The sequence below is a fragment of the Sinocyclocheilus anshuiensis genome, unplaced genomic scaffold (assembly GCF_001515605.1).
Source record: "Sinocyclocheilus anshuiensis isolate Anshui unplaced genomic scaffold, SAMN03320099.WGS_v1.1 scaffold2168, whole genome shotgun sequence".
NCBI lineage: Eukaryota > Metazoa > Chordata > Actinopteri > Cypriniformes > Cyprinidae > Sinocyclocheilus > Sinocyclocheilus anshuiensis.
In genome coordinates, this window is record NW_015546037.1 from 527,081 (window position 1) to 547,434 (window position 20,354).

Genomic DNA, 20,354 nt, shown 5'->3' on the forward strand with positions numbered 1-20,354 from the left:
ACAGACAGACAGAACAATAGATATGAATAGACAGATAGACAGACAGATAGATAGACAGACAGATAGACGTAGATAGACAGATAGATAGACAGACAGACAGACAGATAGACAGACAGACAGATAGATAGATAGACAGACAGACATAGACAGACAGATAGATAGACAGACAGATAGACGTAGATAGACAGATAGATAGACAGACAGACAGACAGACGATAGACATAGATAGACAGACAGACAGACATAGATAGACAGACAGACAGACAGATAGATAAGATAGATAGATAGACAGACAGACAGACAGACAGCTAGATAGGCAGACAGACAGACAGACAGACAGACAGACAGACAGACAGATAGATAGATAGATAGACAGACAGAAAATAATTACCATAATGATTGATTGATGGATGGATGGATGGAATACATATATAGATAGATAGATAGATAGATAGATAGATAGATAGATATAGAGGCAGCCTAGTTGGAGTCGCGCACATCGTCTTTAATTTATGTCATTTTTAATATGGCATATATGAAAGTACCGTAGTATTACCATCAGATAGATAAATAAAATTATATATCTTAAACAGCAAAATTCGTACACACGCATAAGATGTATAAAACGTGCGCTTGCTTGCTCATTCTGCGTCGCGCGCATCATCACCAGTGTTGCTAGCACTGTGACTTTAAGAGCGATTTATATATACAAATAAATAATAGATTCGTCCGGTCCATTATAACAAACGGAAAATATAGTGTCAGAAAGCCAAGGGGTAACGTATAAAGGATCTGCGTTCTCGCGAAAAACAGCGTTTTTTCCCTTTCATCATGGTGAAGGTCAGCTTTCAGCCCATCACGGGACAAAAAGCCGAGAAAGAGGAGGGGGATGGAGATAAAACTCAAATATTCATACCGCATCCACACGTAAGTTTCGCTTCTTGTGTGCATCATGTGAAATGTCACGGAAAACTGCGGTTGAAACGAACCAAAATCCGGAAAGGAAAGAACATCCATGGTAAACTATTAATCACGTCATTTGGTGGGGCGATTATGATCTATTGATAATGCTCCATCAGCGCGTTTTTATGTATTTGTAGTGTTTTTTCTCTGAAATACAGAAATATTGTTGCCCTTTGGTTTCATAACAAGAGGACATGGATGCTGCAGCACCTGCACCAATCACATCATATAACATGCATCATGTTCATCTCAGCCATAGAATGTGCTCTGTATCTCCCTATGTGCTCAAAATGTGTGCATTATTGTGATATTTTAATAAAATTGCTCTTCTTTAATCATTTAATTAAAGAACATCTTTGGTTAAACTAATATAAAATAGCTTAAAACATCTTGCCCTTCATTTTAAAATATATTAATTATAATGAATGCTTGGGTTGTTATTGTCAGAGCTTAAGGCCTTTATTCTTAAGAGCTTATAATGACAAGGGATGAAATTTGACAGTGCAGCACAGGTTTATGTGTCTAAGCAACACACACACACACACACACACATAGACACAAATCCAATAGAGACAAAATGGCAGATGGCTATGGTGAGGAGAAATGACTTCCGTGAGATTTAGCTGTTTAATATCAGCGTGTATGTGTGGGTTTTGCTGTCTTTGGGGACCAAATTACCTCCTAACGATGAAAAAAAAAACAAGGTGAAGTGAGTAATTCATGGCCCACTAGCATCTCTAATTATTCCTTTTGTCAGAGAATGCATACTTCCCTGCTATAAAAAATGCAAAAATCATGTCAGTTGGGTATGAGTATGCAGTATTCAAGAAACATAGGCAGGGGAGGTTGTCATAACGTTCTGGTGAAGTTTCCTTGAAGTTATAAACAAATCAGAGACAGAAAAGTTATAAACAAATCATTAATAGAATGCTTGTTCAAAGTTATCTGGTCTTTAATAGCATTCTCAAAACATTAGCACAGAAATGTTATTTATACATCGTTCATGGAACATTATACTGACATTACTGCTTACTACATGTTACTGTTGAAAAAATGTTTTGATGCTGGGATGCTGGTTTAAGCTGGTCCTTTGCTGGTTTATGCTGGTCTTTTTGCTGGTTTATGCTGGTCATGTGCTGGCAAAGGACCAGCATAAACCAGCATCCCAGCGTCAAAACATACCTAACCAGCATATGCTGGTTTTTTCAACAGGGTACTGAACATTAAAATGTAACATTACCATAAAACTGATCAAATGGAACATTCACTGAATGTTTTCTATAACCTTTGTATTCAGTAATAATGTTTTCATAACTTAAAGGGAACAATATGGCAATGGGGGCAATATCTGGCTGACTTCCTGCATCCACAGAGATGCTAAATTGTGCAGTCGTTGGACACTTTGCTTTCCCATAAGGCCATGGGAGCTGAGGATCCAGAACTGAAAAATACAAAATGAGGAGAGAGAGAAAAAGATACAGACTTGACTTTAAACAAATAATGTTTTTGTTTTGTTTTGTAAAAATGGGGTAGGTGTTAGGTTAGCATTTTTTTAATATTTCAAATCTAATTATCTTAATGCAAAAACGATAAGCTGATAAGTCAAAGGGAAGTCACCATCATTATATCAAACCAAACGTGCATGTGTGAGTTAAGAATGAGGCCAGATCAGGCCATGTGCTGTGCAGTTGGCAGATGGGTTGCAAGACTGGGGGCGTTATTAGTCATTGCCTATCGGCATCTCGCATCTAATAATTTCCCGCTGTAGTACGAGAGCGCTGAATAATCCATTCTTGGCTGCATGGCATACAAGTGAGTGTAGTGCCGATTGTAGCACGTCTCCCAGTGTGTGGGTGATCATACTGAAAGTGGCACGGCATATTGAGGACATGATGAATTCATTACTGCTTTGTGTGCGTGTTGGGTTTTGCCATCTTGGTAAGGAGCAAATGTCCCTGCAGAGATAGTACAACCTAAAATGACCTACTTTGTGGAGGCCTGTGGGAGGAGCTCATGATGAAAACAACTTCATAAAGGGGCTAAATGTCTTAATTCAAATTAGGGTGTAGTAGTATGCTAAGGGAAATAAAAATTCGTAAATGTCCCTAATATGATATAAAAATGTGTGTGTGTGTGTGTGTGTGTGTGTATTTGTAGGTGGACGAGGAGCTGGTCTTGCCTATCGGACGGAAACGCTCCTCTCTGAGTGGACTCTGCTGTCTGACAACTGCACTGATAGTCTTCACCTGCAGTTTGATATATGCTTCAATTTATATCTACCGCTACTACATCATTCCTCAGGTAGCACACAATTATATGAGTGGCATAAAACCCGAAACACACTGCACGATTTCTGGCTGTCCCAGACGAAAAATTGGCATCGTGAAACAATCGTGGCGATTTCTGTGATCGTGGCTCCAAATCAGTGGTCCTGTGTCGTACAGTGAGAAAGGTTCAAAGACGGCTGTTGTCACGGTCTTACGAACAAAGATAGCCTACGATCGTTTTCTGCCAGTGTCAGAAATACAGCATGATCATCGCACAGTGTGTTTGCTGCTACGACCCACGTTTACTGACCAGCCCCCCCAAAAAAACGTGACATGAAATCAACGCGACATGGTGCTAAAACATAAAACTGCTTACCTCAAGCTCTTATGCCTTCCTCTTTCGCCACTTCCACTTTTTTAAGCACACATAAAAACTACAACTGCTAAAGTGTGATTCATCATGCTCTTTTTGTTTACCACTAGCGCATGCTGATGACATTTTCTTGTATAGAAACGTGCGTCGTAGCATACAAGTCGATATGTGTCATCATCGTGCAGTCTACATGCATGTCGTACCCACGTTTATTAGATTCATGTCACACATTGTGATCTGCATTGATCTTATAGGATTGCTAAAATCGCGCCGTGTGTAGAAGGCTTAACACTCACAATTATGATTAGTTAAGCTGAAGCCTCTGTTAGTACTGGTTTTCTATTTTTGTCTCAGCAAGAGCTTCAATGTTTTGTTAATGGCTCGCTGCTGTGATTCATCTGCTATGTGATTTGTTTTTGAGTTGAGTGAATGATTCAATGACTCACTCATAAACTACTACTTTGTACTATTACTTTGTTTTCCCATTTATTGACTGACAACTCTCCTGTCCCCGTGTTGAGAAAAATTGGGAGTAAGTGCACTGTGTAAACACGATGGTTACTGTAGTTCCAGAATAAGTGTGAACATGCATTTACTCAACTCGCACAAAAACAGATTCAGTATGATTCAGATTCAGCCCACCAGTGTCTTTGCTGCTGACCTTCAATTATCCAATTCAACCATAATAATAAGCAAAAATGACTTTAGATAAACATGACATTTGTGTGTGTAGTGTTGAACTTTGTTCTCCTGCATCCTATTCTTCTGCAATCTAGAATGACAGCACAGCTGAAAGGTTTGTTTGAGCCACATCCTCTACTGTACAGACGTGAATTTTGAATTTACATTTCCTTCAGCCGGCTTATTCATTTCCCTTTTGGCATGAAAGGGCAAAAAAATAGAGCTTTTTTTTATATTGAAAACAAACAACCAAGCCCAACCCAGATGAGAAAAAGTAATGCAAAAGTAATGTAATGCATTTCTTCCCATAAAAAGTAACTAAGTAACAAAATTAGTTACTTTTTAATGGAGGAACGCAATACTGTAATGCATTACTTTTAAAAGTAACTTTCCCCAACACTGCTCACGAGGACAACTCAACAGAAAATAACAATGTATTCTAACTATTATTTCGGGGTATACCAGTCTTTATCTTATCACATTTTATTCAGACTGCAAACACAGGAAAAATATAACTTTTTTACGGTGAGACTGTAGATTAAGAGACACCCGCTAAAGCAGTGCATAGTGAAAGACTGAGTTCGTGATAGGATAGGATGAAAATCGATGTTTTTTCCCGCTATTTTTAGCCCTATTTGAAAGTTATCTTATGTTCTTTCGTCAGGGCTTTTGGTTTAGGTGATGGTAAGATCAAAACAGTATTATCATATCATTTTAAATCATGTATTGTATGTGATGGTTATTCAGGCTCCGGATCAGAGTCGGTTCCACTGCCGTGTCGTGTACGAGGATTCGGTGGCTGCTCCCCTGCGAGGGTCTCACGAGCTGGAGGAGAGCGTTGGGATCTACCTGAAGGAAAACTACGAGCAAATCAGCATACCTGTGCCCGACTTCAGCAACACAGACCCTGCTGATATCATTCATGATTTCAACAGGGTAACACACTTAGCTCTCGTTATATGTACTAATACTAACACATCAACAGAGTATGTTTTCATGTGTTGCGTTTGGGTTTTTAGGGTCTGACGGCTTACCATGACATTGCCTTAGATAAGTGTTATGTCATCGAACTCAACACCACTGTGGTCATGCCACCACGTAACCTCTGGGAACTGCTCATTAACGTCAAGGTACCTGTATTGTTTGTATATAAAGGCAGTTGAAATGTGAACTTTATTTATTTGATGATGTTGCCTTTCTATCTTTGTGTAGAAAGGGACTTACCTCCCCCAGACGTACATTGTCCAGGAAGAGATGGTCGTGTCTGGCCGTGTTAATAATATGCATCAGCTTGGCCGCTTTATTTACCGTCTGTGTAACGGTAAAGACACGTACAGGCTCCGCCGCCGCACCTCACGCCGTCGTAAGTTTACGTATTTTTGTCTTTTTCTTTAATGTGAATAGTAGTGGTCAACTAATATGGATCAGCCAAAGGCTGTTTCCAATAGATAAAAATTGCTTCATATTTAATAGGATAGTTCACCGAAAAATGAAAAATGAAATAAAAAATATCTTAATTTTTAAATACTAAGGTATACGTTTTTCATCTCAGCAACAAGCAACAAGCCCAATTTGGCAATACAATATTATGCCATAATTAATTCTTCATCTTCTTGGTGGGAGGAAACTGTGCTCCTGTGTGGCTTCACAGCTGCTATACAAATCTGATTGACGTCCCGCTTGATAGCTCATTGCAGCTAATTAGTGGAACAATTAAGTAACACCCACGGTATGGCTTCCTGTATTAAGCCATCTACTTCTCCCTGGTTCACGAAGATCTTTTTGTGGGAATATAATATGATAATATCCATGACAACCATGAACTTTTGGGAAACTGAGACAATTTCATGGAGGCAGGCTATGAAATTATGATCCATGAATATTCAATTGCTAATTCCTATTTTATATTGTTTTATACAATTCAGTATCCCATATTTTGTGTGTTTTACAGTTCTTGTACACTATATAGTAATCCATGCGCTACACTGAAACAGAAACTGAATACACTGAAAAATTATTTTTCTAATTTGTAAATAAAACTAATATTATTAGAGCACATTTTGCAAGAAGTCTTCTTTCTTCTTCAAAATTTGAATTCGGTCTGCTACTTAATGGTTCTTTGTAATTAGTTGTGAAATTTACTAGCAATTTCTTGTTTCTATTCAATTTCTGTTGTTTCTGTGTGTACTGTAGTAGTGTATATAAAAATATGAATTATTTTCTAATATGCAAGTGATTTATAGTGTCATTTTAGTACCATAACTAGAGATAATATTGTCGTTAATTATAATAACCCTGGTCATTTATAAAAAATTTTTTGTTCACATTATTTTATATTTTTCCTGTTAGGTATCACCAAGCGTGATGCGCAGAACTGTCACCGAATCCGTCACTTTGAGAACACTTTCGTGGTGGAGACAGTGATTTGTGAGACTCCATAGGCTGTTTGTCTCTTTGCCCCGCCTATTTCTGATGAGATCACACCCTCAGGTCTCGGTAGCCACACCCCTTTGAAAATCACACTCTTTGCCTCTAATTCTTCATGTCTTTACACCCCATTTCTCTCTTTTTGTACTTCTCTCTCTCTGTACCTAGTAATTCATTACAAATGTTCCCTTGACAATGTCTGAACAGTTGGTTTCTGCATATTTGCAATAATGAGGATTTTCAAATTGATGCATTTAAAAATGTAATGGTAGCATCGGAAGTCTTTAAATGAGAAGATTACACAGGCATTAAGCTGCACAATGCCTGCATGCTCGTACCTGCGTCTAACTGGCTGTTTGTGCTCCATCAAACTGCTCTTTGCTCTCTTATGTATTTGTGTGTTTTTAGATCTATTCTTGGATAGAGATGCACCGAAACTGGCCAAAAAGACCATAAAATGATGTGAAAAATATTATGAGAAAGCATTACTCTTAACATCCAATCTCTGAACTGCAAAAATAATTTTCTTAGTATTTTTTTCTTGTGTCCACTATTGGTTAAAAGCACATTATTATAAAGAGTTTGCTTGTGCTCAACACATTTGCAAAGATAAAGAGTCCTTTGCCCTGATTTGTGTGTTCTTAGGCACAATATTCACTTTTCTTTCGGTGCATCGCTACTCATGAATATCCTAACTGATCCTAGTGCGTCTGATGAAAAATCGCTTCCATCATTACATTTATCACATGTGTTCGTTTACTACATATCTCGATATCCACTTTAGTGCTTCTACAACATGCTTCCTGTGCCACTTCCTCTTTTCTTCTTTCTCTCTCTGCATGCTTTTCAAGACAACACATGCATTGTTTGAGTATTTTCTTATCATATGAGTGAAGCCTTAGGCCAGATTCATGCCCTGGACTAATGTATACAATCTCAAAAGCTCTTCGTGTTTATGTGTGTGTTGAAGTTAAAAACCTTGTTTAGTTGGGTGAAGCAAACATGTAAATAAACCAATAAGACCTAGCTATGCCACATATTTTTTAGTCATTTCTGTTACGAAACACTGAGAGCATGGCCAAACCCAGGTTTTTTCTTTAACAAATGCAATTGCACAATACAAAAATTGCAGTTTATGTTGCATAACTGCTTGTTTTACACTCTCAGCAGGTTCTAGAAAAATATCCCGGTGGTAAACAGCAAACAGAACACACATCATTGCTGATTTTGACGTTAAATCAGCAGGGAAACTTCTGCAAAGCCCAGAAGAAGTCTGTATAGTATCAGACCTCTTGTACTCTTTGAAACTGTAAGAAAGGGGAAATGAAATACGTGTGAAATACATGTCACTAAAAACTGTTATTCTCATGCATGACTTTGAAATTATCTTGCACCATCTTGTGCCCTTGTGTTTGATATGCCCATCCTCTCAGCTCAGTCTGAGGTTTCAGGTTAGATTGTTAGATCATGCATAAATCTGAGTCATTGTAATTTCTAGATGGGTGTCTGAGAGCAAATGATATAAATAATTCAATCAAATGGAGTAGTTCAATCAAAAACGAACATTCCAAACACACAACTTTCTAATGTGAAACAAGATTTTCTTTTTCCATGCAATGATGCAAAATGAGATCCAGAAATGACAAAAAAGCACTATAAAAAATAGTCTTTTGAAGTCATGTGATAGCTTTACAGTATGTGAGAAGAAGCAAACTGAAAAATTATTCACTGTTAACTTTGCCGCTCATAATCTGTTAACCTGAGAAACACTGTGAGTGGAAAATTGAGTCAGTGTAGGTCGTTAAAAAAATAACTATTAATTCACAAATTGGACAATTTTTTTTGAAAGCTTAACAGACATTGCTCACTATAAACTGTTATGGTATGAAAAAGAGCTTTGTGCAGGTTTGGAACCATGTGAAGGTATATATAGAATAACAAAATTCGGTAACACTTTATTTGAAAGTGTCCTTGTTACACGTGACATGTATTATAATAACAATAAATTATGCATAATTACATGCAAGTAACCCTAAACCAAACTCTAAACCTAACCCTAACCATATAGTAAGTACATGTAGTTAATTAATATTACTCAGTACTTAAATATAAAATTACACTGTAACAAGGGCACCTTAAAATAAATTGTAGGGATGTAACGATTAACTGCGAGCCGGTTGAAAATCGATTTAAATATGTGACGATTCAATTATGTTTTTGCTTCAAATTTTGATATTATACAATCTAATTTAGATTAAAAACAGCTCATGTTGCATTTATGCAGCATCTTTGTTTGGATTGTGATTAAAATGCAGTGGTTGCCTCTAATTTTAAATGGAAAGAGCACAGACAAAGCCTTAGTTTGTTTATATGAAGAGATTTATTTATTTGTGTTACTTATTTATTTGATTTGGGGCTTGTTTTAAAATTTCAATTTAGGTTTGTTATTTACATTTACATTATATTTAAATTTTGTAATTTAGCAGACGCTTTTATCCAAAGCGACTGAAACCTACAGTATTTTGTCCAAGCAATAATAAAAGGACACATTTAATTGATAATTTGTCTTAAATCTCATTTTGTTAAAACAAACTGTGAATAGAATCGAATCGTGAATAGAATCGAATCGTGAGTTGAGTGAATCGTTACATCCCTAATAAATTGTAACCCAAAATTCTTACGTTTTTGTTTTTTTTCTATTTCTTTAAAATAGTTTTTAATGTGAGTAAACTCTACATATTACTGACAAAAATGCAGAGAGCAATATAATAACTAATACTTAAAGAAATAGTTAACCCAATAAAGAATACCCTTAGATGTAGATGAGTTTAGGAGAAAATAGACTGGCGTGGTGTGGATTATTGTGATGTTTTTATCAGCTGTTTGGAATCTCATTCTGACGGCACCCATTCACCGCAGAGGATCCATTGGTGAGCAAGTGATGTACATAATGCTACATTTCTCCAAATCTGTTCTGATGAACAAACAAACTCCCCTACATCTTAGATGTAGAGTACATTTTTAGCAAATTTTCATTTTTGGATGCACTATTCATTTAAGATATTTGTTTCCGAACTTTGACCTTATCCATCCATGTAAAGATACTTTGAAGTTATTTTATAGCTGATGAAATATGCCACCAGACTGCTTCCAAACGGCATAGTTCCAATCCTGCTGTTTCATGCATCAGCAGTGTTCGTTTACAAAATCTAAACACAGTTTATTGAACAAATTCTTAACAGCTAAGTCATGCTTAAGACTTCAAACATTTTTCATCAAACAGGTTTATTAGGATTATATAAGATTATTAGATTTGTGGCAGCTAGACAACAAAAACTATTTTGCATTAGTTTATCTAAAAATTGTATAAAATCTTCACTGCTGCTCATTATTTGAAAGCATATTATATTGTATTTACTTTATTTAGTTACAGTATTTGTCACATAGTACACAGGAAGTCGGGGAGAAAAAGAAGGAAACATGACTCGATATGAAAATATGACACCTGCAAGGCAACCGATCAGACAGATTTAAAATTGAATTAACCATAAATGTTGAAACATAAACCAAGTGTATCAATACAAACTCCTTTTTAATATAATATATCAAAAATAGCCAAACCGACAACAATTAGTACACATGAGAAAAGACACACGGATTCATGATTTCATGTTATAAAAAAAACTATTTTATGTTCATTATTGTGGTAAAGAAGTCAATTTTAAACGTTTTAGATGATAGAACAAAAAAGTGCTTTGAAATCATATACATCAACTATACAAAATAATCTGTCATCTGACAATAATGATGGCAGATTTAACGACAGGCACATTTATCACAACACTGTATAAACCACTGCAACCATAACTATCTGTTTTATATGAAGAAACCACCTCAACTGTCAACATCTGTGATGGAAATGATGATGACAAAAAAGGGATATGTTAGTTTTCATCTAAAATATCTTCATGTTGTCCGAAGCCAACATTCCTATATCATATTTAAGCATCAGCATCCCCAGATGACCTCAGAGACATTCATAATTAATTACTAATTTAGATGGAACCAGACACTGTGTAAATGTACATTTCTGTGGTTGTGACATGCTTTGACAACAGATGCACATAGAAGTTCTTCTGAAGTGTTCTTAGGGCAAAATGTCACAACAACAACAAAAAACGCATTGAAAGAGAGAGGTTGTTTTTGCACTTTGGTAACACAGGAAGTGGAAAAAAGCATAGCTTCAATGTGGTTCACTAGCCATCATTCTAAAAATAAATAAGCACATAAAACGAAAACATGTTTTATACATTATCAACAAAATATAACACTTCTTTTTTGGCGATATTCTGAAAGTCTTTACACGAGGCTTCACCACAGATAAGCCTAAATTTCAAGTACATAAAAATGCAATTAAAGATTAATATGTATAATCAATATGTGACTTACCTAACAGGTTCAATATGCCACAGTGCAAATTTTGAGATTCAAATGGGACATTTAAACAAAATAGGCTATATAACAACTTTGCTGTTTATCCTGCTCGGGAACATTTTAGTGGATGAATGAAATAAGTTCTCAAGTTCAAACAGCTGTTCTGGAAGATAAACCACAGTAGTAGTTTGTCACATTAACCAAGAACATGTTCCACTAACATTTGATACTCATAAAGTAATATATATACCAATATTTACTTTGTCCAAAGTGTCCTAACACTTTCTATCATGCTGTATCGAGCGACATGGTGATGGTGAGGGGAAAAACGTTTGCGTTCCATCGAGAAATTGTGTTCGCTCGCAAAACTTTCGTGATGTAAACAAAACAACGTCGGAGAAAAACTACAGGGGTGAATAACATTTTCCCCAGTCATCTCAAAAGTGTCCCAATTTGCCCGCAATTCACTCCAATTCAATACTTTTGCGAGCAAACGCACATTTTCTCAGGGGAACGCAATGCTTTTTTTGCGAAAGAGCGCAAAAGTTTTGCGAGCGAACGAAAAAACATTGCAATATAATTTTTCTTCCATCTTACATCCATCTCCATGTCCTATTGTGGGCTCCGTAGGCTATTGTTTATCCTAACTGTTCTCAGCTTGTCAAGACCTTTGCGTCGACCTGCTGAGGGAATAATTGCCTACATCCGTTTGTCTTTTACCCTTGTCCTGCCAGAACGAGTCCAGGGAGAAGTAGTAGATGAGCGGATCCAGACAGCAGTTGACACTCGCCAGGCAGACGAGCGCTAGTATAGTCTCGCCGCAATTGCTCTCATTGTACGTCAAGAGTTGTAAAGTAAACGGCAGGAAAAATATAATAAACACTAACATGTTGACTACAAAAATCAGTATCACGTTCATTTTGTTGTTCACCTTGGCCGCTCCAGCGCTGGGACGCTTCCTCAGTACGCTTACGACCACGACCGTGGAGACGATATTGACCAGAAGGAGTACTAATAAAAATATCGCCTGTGAGAGCGGGAAGACTCGCGAGCTTTTGGAGAGCGCTTGAATCTCAAAGCACGGTATGTTTGGACACCCCTTCAGGGCGCCGTAGAGTCTTATAATCTCTGGGATGCAAAGGATGGTGATGAGGATCCACACGACCACGCAGCACTTCAACGCGCACCCGGAGGTTCTCAAAGACCGGGAGCGCAGAGGGCAGGCGACGGCGATCATCCGGTCCACGCTGATTAAAGTGATGAAGATACAGCTCGTTCTGATGTTCACGCGAAACACCATTAAGGCAACGGTGCATGTGGCCGCTCCAAACGGCCACCGGAGCGTTGCGTAAAAGTAGACGCGCAGCGGCAGGGAGAGCGCGAGGAACAGGTCGGACACGGCAAGGTTCACCATGAGCACGGCGCACGGTGACCGGACCCCGTGAGTGCGCAGCAGGATCCACAGGGACAACGTGTTGAGCGGTAGACCCACGGCCAGGACCAGGCCATAGACCACGGCCGACGCCAGGTACCGGTTCGAAGGTTCGAGAGCAGTGGTTATGCACGAGTTAGTCCCGTTCGAACACATGTTCACGTTTCTGAGGAGAACGGCGTGCGAAATCACAACGGTTGGGTCGAAGCTGGCCTCTTAGATTTTGATTGACCTCTGAGTGGATTTTAAAGTGGTTTTGAGGGAGACCAGACAGTAATGAAACGATGAAAGAGGAAGGATGTAGAAGGTGAGGGGGTTTCTCCGCCTCTTGAGTGGAGCCTGTTCTATTTTTCACGGTATAGGTTTGTTTGTAATGTCAAATTTAATGGCAAACTTTATTAACTACAAAAAATTCCACTCTCTATGTCCAGAAAAAAAAAGTACAGTTCTCTGACCTCATTTTGACCTTTTGGGACATGTTGTCACACTATGACGTCACATGGGAACCTGCTATATTAAACAGATATTATGTGCTCTCTAATTGAAATATAAATTAATATCTTACCCTCATGTTTTTTTTTTGTTTTTTTTCCCTTCCAATTTTTATTTTTTCTTTATCTTTTTCTTCTTTTTTTCTTTTGTTCTGTATGTTCAGATGACATTGTACATATTGTTGACAAATGTTGTGTACTCTATACAAAGTTGTATATCTTTAATGTCATCTTGTGATGTTTGCATTCATAATAAAATAAAAAAAAAAAAAGGTATTATGTGCTCGAAGAAACATTTCAACAGTAAAATAATCATGCACAAGCGATGTAAAGTGACAATTTGGACAACAAAGATGGTAAATAAAACTATAGTGGTTAATAAATTGTAAATTTACATCAAATTTACGAATGCATTTGTTTTTTATTATTATTCTTAAATAATGATTCTCATGACTGCAATGCATGTTTAATTTTTTCATTTTAGAGTTTTTAATAATTTGTATTACTATGAAAATAGTTTTTGTGTTTTTAAATGAAAAATCATTTGTTTTAAATTGCATTTAAATCATTGATGCGCTTTAAAACGTTTTTTTCTAATTATTTCTGCTAATTTTAATGTTACAGTAATGAGAAATAAACTTTATTTTGCATTATAGTAAAGAGGTAAAAGTACCCCATTGACTTGAAAATAATAAATAAATAAATAAATAAAGGTCTCAATAGTAGACTTCAATTAAAAAAAAAAAAAAAACACATTCAGGGGGAGACCCAGTATGGTTGTAACATGAGGAGAGTTGTAACAACACCATTTCCTCCTATCAGGGATAAGCCCTATGATCCTATGATCATTTCATTATTTGCCCACTTCCCCCCTGATCTTATATGAATTGTCACGGATGCAGATTTTATAAAGAAAAAACATGATTTTGATGTAAGAATCCAAATTTTTTTTTTTTTACCAAAACTGTATTTTGCTTAGTACTTCAAATTTTTGCAGATTAAATCATATAACTCACATTAGAATAAATTGTAGATTCCCAGGCAATATGTGATGTATTTTTAAACTGCTAATTTCAAACCATTATGCTAATACAGCTAACTAAACATCGGATGACAGGAGTGGGGTGAGTTGTAACACATTTTAGCGTTCCCTTGCATAAAACTGAGAACTTTCATGTTGTCTATATATGGAGCTTTTTTGGCAGCTCAAACTTCAAAGCCAAAGGAAATGTGGGTAAAATGTGCCCTATGCAGTTTCTGGATCCACCAAGCCTGCACTCTAGGGTTAAAAACATTGGTTTGACACCATTGTGAATCTTACTGAGAAAAGTCATACATTATTTACCTCTGTACACTGGAGTTGAGTGTTCAGTAAGCATAAATACCGTTAAGGAGGTTTGTTCTAGTTGTCTAATTTACACACACACACCTGCATCGAACAGAAAGTGGATTTGAGTTGTGGTCATTCGTAGAAAGTGCGACATTGTTTTGTTCTTTTAGATTGTTTCAATAAACCTGTTTTTGAAGCAAACTTTATGAGATGGCTGCTGTTTTTGCTTCTTTTGTCTGACTGTTACAACATACCCCGGCAGTGAGGTAGATTGTAACAAAGGCACTCCATGTATTTACCATCAACTTATAAGGGCTGTGATATTCTTGCAGAGGTTCGAATTGGTGTAGTGAACAAATGTGGGTGTTTTGTATAACTCTAGCTCAAAAATTCAGCGAGTTACAGATGCTGAAACAAAAAGTGTTACAACCATACCCAGTCTCGCTTATGTAGGGCCTATGTATGTAAAATGTGACCTGGACAACTTATTTGCTTTTTGAAAGGTGTATGTTAAGTAAACATAAATTTCACTCCAACCATTATCCTCAAGTGTTATGTGAGAAAACACTACTACTACTGCTACTATACTAACAATATAAATACCACTCAAAAGTAAGATTGTTACAATCATTTCAGTTTCACATTTATATAAATCAGTTATGTCACTAATGTGACAGACACGTATACTGAGTATATACTTCACATCCACTTGCATACTCATCTATATGAGCATGTCTCTGTATCTTACTTTCTACTGCCCAATGTCAAACAATTTTAGACAACAAATATTGTAAATATAGCCATAAATATAGGGGGTAATTAAATTGTAGATTAATATAGCCTATAAAATTTTAACAGATGTGACAACATGCCCCTAACTTGATATTTAAGTAGAATAAACTTTCAACCTTTAAGAGAAAGTAGCCTATGTCAGTGTGGTTATACTGCATTCATACAAAACTACTGCTGGAGAAAACAATTTCTCGTCTAACTGACGTCTAACTGTGCTTGAACACGTTCCCACAGCTAAAAACGTGTACTCTCGTGGTTTATATTTTATAGGTTGATTTCATGTAGCAGCACTGGCAATCATCTTGAGAAAGCTGAAATGAATATGCCTCGAATGGAGCACACATATTTTAATACAAAGTCTTATTTATTGCAATAAATAACATGAAGACAAAGGGAGATGGAGACAACAGAACATCAGAAGTATCTGCAAGTTCTTCGTGAGGAACCTCAACAACTGCAGCTGAAGCTAAAATACTCTTAATTTATAATAGATAGTTACGGTCAAGCTAAACTTTTATAAAATGACTCCGCTACATTAAAGCAGCATTATCTTTTTAATTATAAAACACATGGAAGTATATCCATAAGCAGAGCAACATTTATCTGGTTCAAAAATGAAACGGTTAAAAAAAACTGAAATGTTGCGTTTTGTCACACTTCCCTGCTGTAAAACAAGACACTCCCTATCAATTGCATTTAACCTTTACTCTCTCATTGCACAATTCTATGCACATTTCACACACGGATGCATCTGCTTCAGAACAGGAACCTTTGACATCAACTTAAACTTTATTCTATGGCAGGAAGATAGCGTTAAAGTTAATCATTTGTTTTAACATGAACACTGTCACTGAACTGGCTTAATGTGACCTATGAACCTCCTGATGACTGACAGGCTTTACCACGATTAAAAAAACCTGAACGCTGAAGTGCGTCCTCTGCTGGTGAAAAGAGGAATATGGGAGCTGGAGCCAAACAAATCATGAAAACATTGACATTCCTAACACCAAAAACGGGTTTCAAAATATTCTCATTGATTACATCAGGTTAAAAAAAAAGATTTTTTTTTTTTTTTGCACAAATAAAATGTAATCTAAAATTAGGGCTCTTTTAGGATTTTTTTTTTTTTTTTTGTGACATTATTTTCAGGACAATTAAACTCGTTTTACCACCCAATTCCCACTGCTGTAATGCATCTGTTTTTTAAAAATAATTCTTAAATGATGATTCTTATCACTGTAATACAATTTTTATTCATCTGTATTACTGTAGAAATTAAATTAAAATCAATTTTAATAAATTAAAGGCAGTAAAAAATCTATATAAATAACTTCGTAAAATAATTAGAATTAGATATTCTATTATTTCCAGTAATTTTAATGATACAGTAATAACTTATATATTCTTTGTTTTACTGCCCTCATTAAAAATGAACTGATTTTAATTTGCAAACTGTATTTTTACAGTAATACAGATGAATAAAAATGACATGACAGTGATGAGAATCATCATTTAAGAATAATTAAGATGGTAAAGAATAATAAAAGTGGTCAAATTTGCTTAACTGTCAATAATGTCACAATGCAAAAAAAAAAAGAAAAGAAAAAAAGTAAGGCTTATATAGTGCAATTCAATACTTAAAAAATATATTTAATTCTTTCTTTTTTTGTTTTGATTTTTTGGGGGGGAAATCTGACCTGGACACCCTTTTCCCCCCTAAGTAAACATATAAACTATTCCAAAATGGCAAAATGTTTATATCATGGCTCATATAAACTTTAAACCATTACCTTTATGTTATGTGATTTCACCGCTCAATTTTGTTTCAAGAATGTTCCAGAAGGAAATTGCCGTAGTTTCAGATTAAAAGCAGTGATAAAATTCCAGTGCATAAGAGTTACTGCAATTTTGTTTAGTACCCAAAAATTCATCTACATCACATGTAAACACACATCCTGTGTGTATATACTGTACTTCCCATCCACCTGCATACTCAACTATACGAGCATGTCTTACTGTCTTCCTTTGCGGTGTTCCTGTAGGATTAATCATCCTTAAATTTGCTCTCCATGAGTTTTGGTGTAGATCTTTACGTAAAACCAGTATCCACACATATGTCCGTATTGTCAGTGGCTTTGGGCCTACTATTATGTATTTCTCCAAACGTTAAACTCTTTGATCCACGTATGCGTGTCTCTCTGACGCGTATAGCCATTCTCCTCTCTCGCTGTGCAGACTCCAGGTTCTCTTTAAGGATGAAATAGTAACATGCGCCATCTGCCAAGATGTTCACATTGCTAATGCATATGCTTATGTGAACAAAGTAGCGTAGATGATCGATGGTGCTTTGATGCCACTCGCCTGTCTTGGCATAGAAGTATATGGGCGCTGCTATATGGTAAGGAATGAAGCATGTAAGGAAGACCACCAGGTTGCTGAGAACGATCTTCATGCTCTTGTTGTTGCGCAGTTTGGAATCTCCAGGGTAGCGCTCCCTCAGTTTGTGCAGGATTTGCACCACACGCATGGAACAGAACACCATCACCAAGGCGCTGCTGCAAAACACGGTCTCCATAGATGCCAGAATCCAACTTTTCGTCCAAGTTGAGTTGGAGAATTGCTCAAAGCAATGCAACGTTTTGTTTGCTGGATTATCGTGAAGTCTGTAGATGGGGAAGCTGCATCCAAAGACCACCATCCACAAGATTAGGCACACGAGCATTGCCTTGCGTGGAGATCGCAAACGGCGTGCAGCGAATGGAAACTGTAGAGCGATGTATCGGTCGACCGCGATGCACACGCTCAGCATGATGCTGCCGTAGATGTTGACATAGAGCAGGCTCTCCAGCAGGGAGCAGAAAGTCTGGCCTAGTTTCCAGTGCTTCTTGTAGGCATGTATTTTAAAGGGCAGGGACAGCATTAGCAGGCTGTCGTTGATGATCAGGTTGCTGAGGTAAACTGTGGATTCGCTCCAGCGTCGAATGCGGAAGAGCAACTGCCACAGAGCAGCCAGGATCAGAGGGAATCCGAAAACCAGAATGGGCACATACACACACATCTGGACCCAACACACCCAATCACAGCTGTCTGTCCGGGAGAGAGAAAGAAAGAGGTGACTTTTCAGAATTAGTTAAGTTAAAAGTGCTGTATGGAACTTTTGGACTGTTCTCAAGCATAAAAATTCCATAATATGTTTGCAGATATTTAGGAAACATGCTTTGTGTTTCTACAAAAAACAAAGCTACAGCTAGTTATTCTACTTCTAAATGTGTGTTCCGTGTCGGAATGTCTGTAATTGTTTTGGTTCCACCCACTGCCACAAGAAAACACAGCGTATTGCAGCCATGGACGTGATCAAACGAACTGGGTCAGAGATCGCGGATTCTACCCCGACCTAAAAAGCCTCAGCATCCATCTAAAACGCTCTATGATCAGAGGCATATTTAAACGTGGATAAATCAGCTCTGCAACTTAAAGTGTAAGGCTTGTCGCCTTCGTCAATTGACCATATGTACGGAGCGCTATTTAGAACTTCCTGATAAAGATAAGCCAGCTCGTAATCTTCCGGTGAAGCTCATTTTATATGTGCTATATATATATATATATATATATATATATATAAGTAGAGACTCTCACGGAAACCTCTCCTGCCTCATTCTTATTAGGAACTGAGAAACAAAATAATTGCAACACCGTAAATAATGATAGCGGAATTAACATTAGGGCTGGGCGATATATATAAAAAAATTATATCTCGATATTGTACATTTTTTTTTTACAATATTCGATATATATCTCGATATGTTTGCATTTGCTTTTAAATAATACAAAAAAACAATTTATTTTGCCCCCATTAAAAAAAAACAACAAAAACTATTTAGATAGAAGTCATTGTTACAAAGTAAATACAAAATGTTTAGTGCAAATTTAAGCAGTTAAAAGAAATCTAGACCAAGTGATCACTTACTGCTTTTTATTAAATGAACACATGTATATGTAACTGAAGTAGCGCAAAACAAGTACAGAAAGTGCATTCTGTCAACTTTTTTGAAGCATGCAATTCACAATTTACACTGGCGGAAATAATTAAACTGGGACAAGTATTTTTTACAAGTTTTTAGCTAAGAACACAAGTCTGTCAACTGTCTCTGGTTTAAGAGAAGCTCTGTGGCATGAAACTATGTTCCCACTGGCACTGAAAACCCTCTCAGATGGGAAGCTAGTTGCTGGAACGCATAGGTATTTCTTATATATATATAAATTAATACCAAAGACTTATGCACTCTCTCTGTCTATATTATGAAAACTGGTAAAACAAATGAAAAATATTATAATAGTAATTCCAAATTGCCATATCCAATGCTTAATTTGAGCCGGATCCTACCGGATCCTGTTCCGGAAAATGTCAGATTTAGGATTTTTGCGTTCCGGTATTTGTTTTTAAAGATCCGGCATTAACAAGTGCAGATCGTGACAGTGCGTGCGTGTATACGAGCCAGAGAGAGATTGCGGGTTTATGTATTTGGAGCATGATTTGTAGATCCTCAACATATTATTGACCAATCAGCTTTCTTAAATTCAAAATCGCTCTCGTTGATTGGTGCTACTGCTTAACCCACTCTCTCGCCACTCTTTTGTGAGAAGCGGAGCGTTTGGAGAGTGTAATACCAGAAATAATACCAAATAAAGTTAAATATTATAATGTATAAACATTATAAACACTATAATCATAGCCTAGTTCCCCTCACTCCAAAACAAATCATTTAAATGTAACGGTATGCAGGACAGATGAAGAATGAAAAAAAATATAAAGCTAAAGAAGCCAAAACAAAGTGAAACTGAAAGTAGGCCTACCTCTCTCATTCGGCACAAATCCAATGTTTCCATATCCGCGATGTATTTCAATGTTAAACTATTATTTATAATGTAGACTAGGCTTCATGCGCATTCGCATATCGACGTAAAAAATCATCCTCTTCACATGCTTGGCATAACAGCAGCTGTAGACCGGTTATACTACGGACTCTTTATATTGATATGTTTGGCTGACTGTATTTTATTTTGCTAATGAACAGACTGCGATGGCAAGTTTGAATGGCTATAATATGTGGTGTGTGTGTGTGCGTGTGTGCATGTGTGTGTGTGTGTGTGTGTGCGCCAGCGC

General features: G+C 36.8%; 3 protein-coding genes across 3 annotated transcripts in view; 1 reads left to right on the forward strand and 2 right to left on the reverse strand.

Moving 5' to 3' along the window:
- The first annotated feature begins 710 nt into the window (after positions 1–710).
- LOC107698866 (integral membrane protein 2C-like) lies at positions 711–7,743 on the forward strand. Its single transcript, XM_016499998.1, has 6 exons — positions 711–927; positions 3,121–3,264; positions 5,032–5,220; positions 5,304–5,414; positions 5,497–5,647; positions 6,634–7,743. Exons 1-6 carry the CDS (start codon positions 832–834, stop codon positions 6,723–6,725), a joined length of 783 nt encoding a protein of 260 aa, XP_016355484.1. The 5' UTR covers positions 711–831; the 3' UTR covers positions 6,726–7,743.
- Positions 7,744–11,150: 3,407 nt separating this feature from the next.
- Positions 11,151–12,872, reverse strand: LOC107698865 (lysophosphatidic acid receptor 5-like). The gene has a single exon (XM_016499997.1). It carries the CDS (start codon positions 12,731–12,733, stop codon positions 11,807–11,809), a length of 927 nt encoding a protein of 308 aa, XP_016355483.1. The 5' UTR covers positions 12,734–12,872; the 3' UTR covers positions 11,151–11,806.
- A 3,858-nt stretch (positions 12,873–16,730) lies between these two features.
- Positions 16,731–20,354, reverse strand: part of LOC107698863 (lysophosphatidic acid receptor 6-like) — a 10,401-nt gene continuing 6,777 nt past the window's right edge. The window contains exon 3 of the mRNA XM_016499996.1: positions 16,731–18,277. Coding sequence (XP_016355482.1) covers positions 17,280–18,277 — 998 coding nt within the window. The 3' untranslated portion in view covers positions 16,731–17,279. The remainder of the gene's footprint in view (positions 18,278–20,354) is intronic.

Coding starts and splice junctions, on each gene's coding strand:
- LOC107698866 (XM_016499998.1), top strand. CDS start 832: ATGGTGAAGGTCAGCTTTCAGCCCATCACGGGACAAAAAGCCGAGAAA. Junction 5,221..5,303: donor TCATTCATGATTTCAACAGG/GTAACACACTTA, acceptor TTGGGTTTTTAG/GGTCTGACGGCTTACCATGA. Junction 5,648..6,633: donor CCGCCGCACCTCACGCCGTC/GTAAGTTTACGT, acceptor TTTTCCTGTTAG/GTATCACCAAGCGTGATGCG.
- LOC107698865 (XM_016499997.1), bottom strand. CDS start 12,733: ATGTGTTCGAACGGGACTAACTCGTGCATAACCACTGCTCTCGAACCT.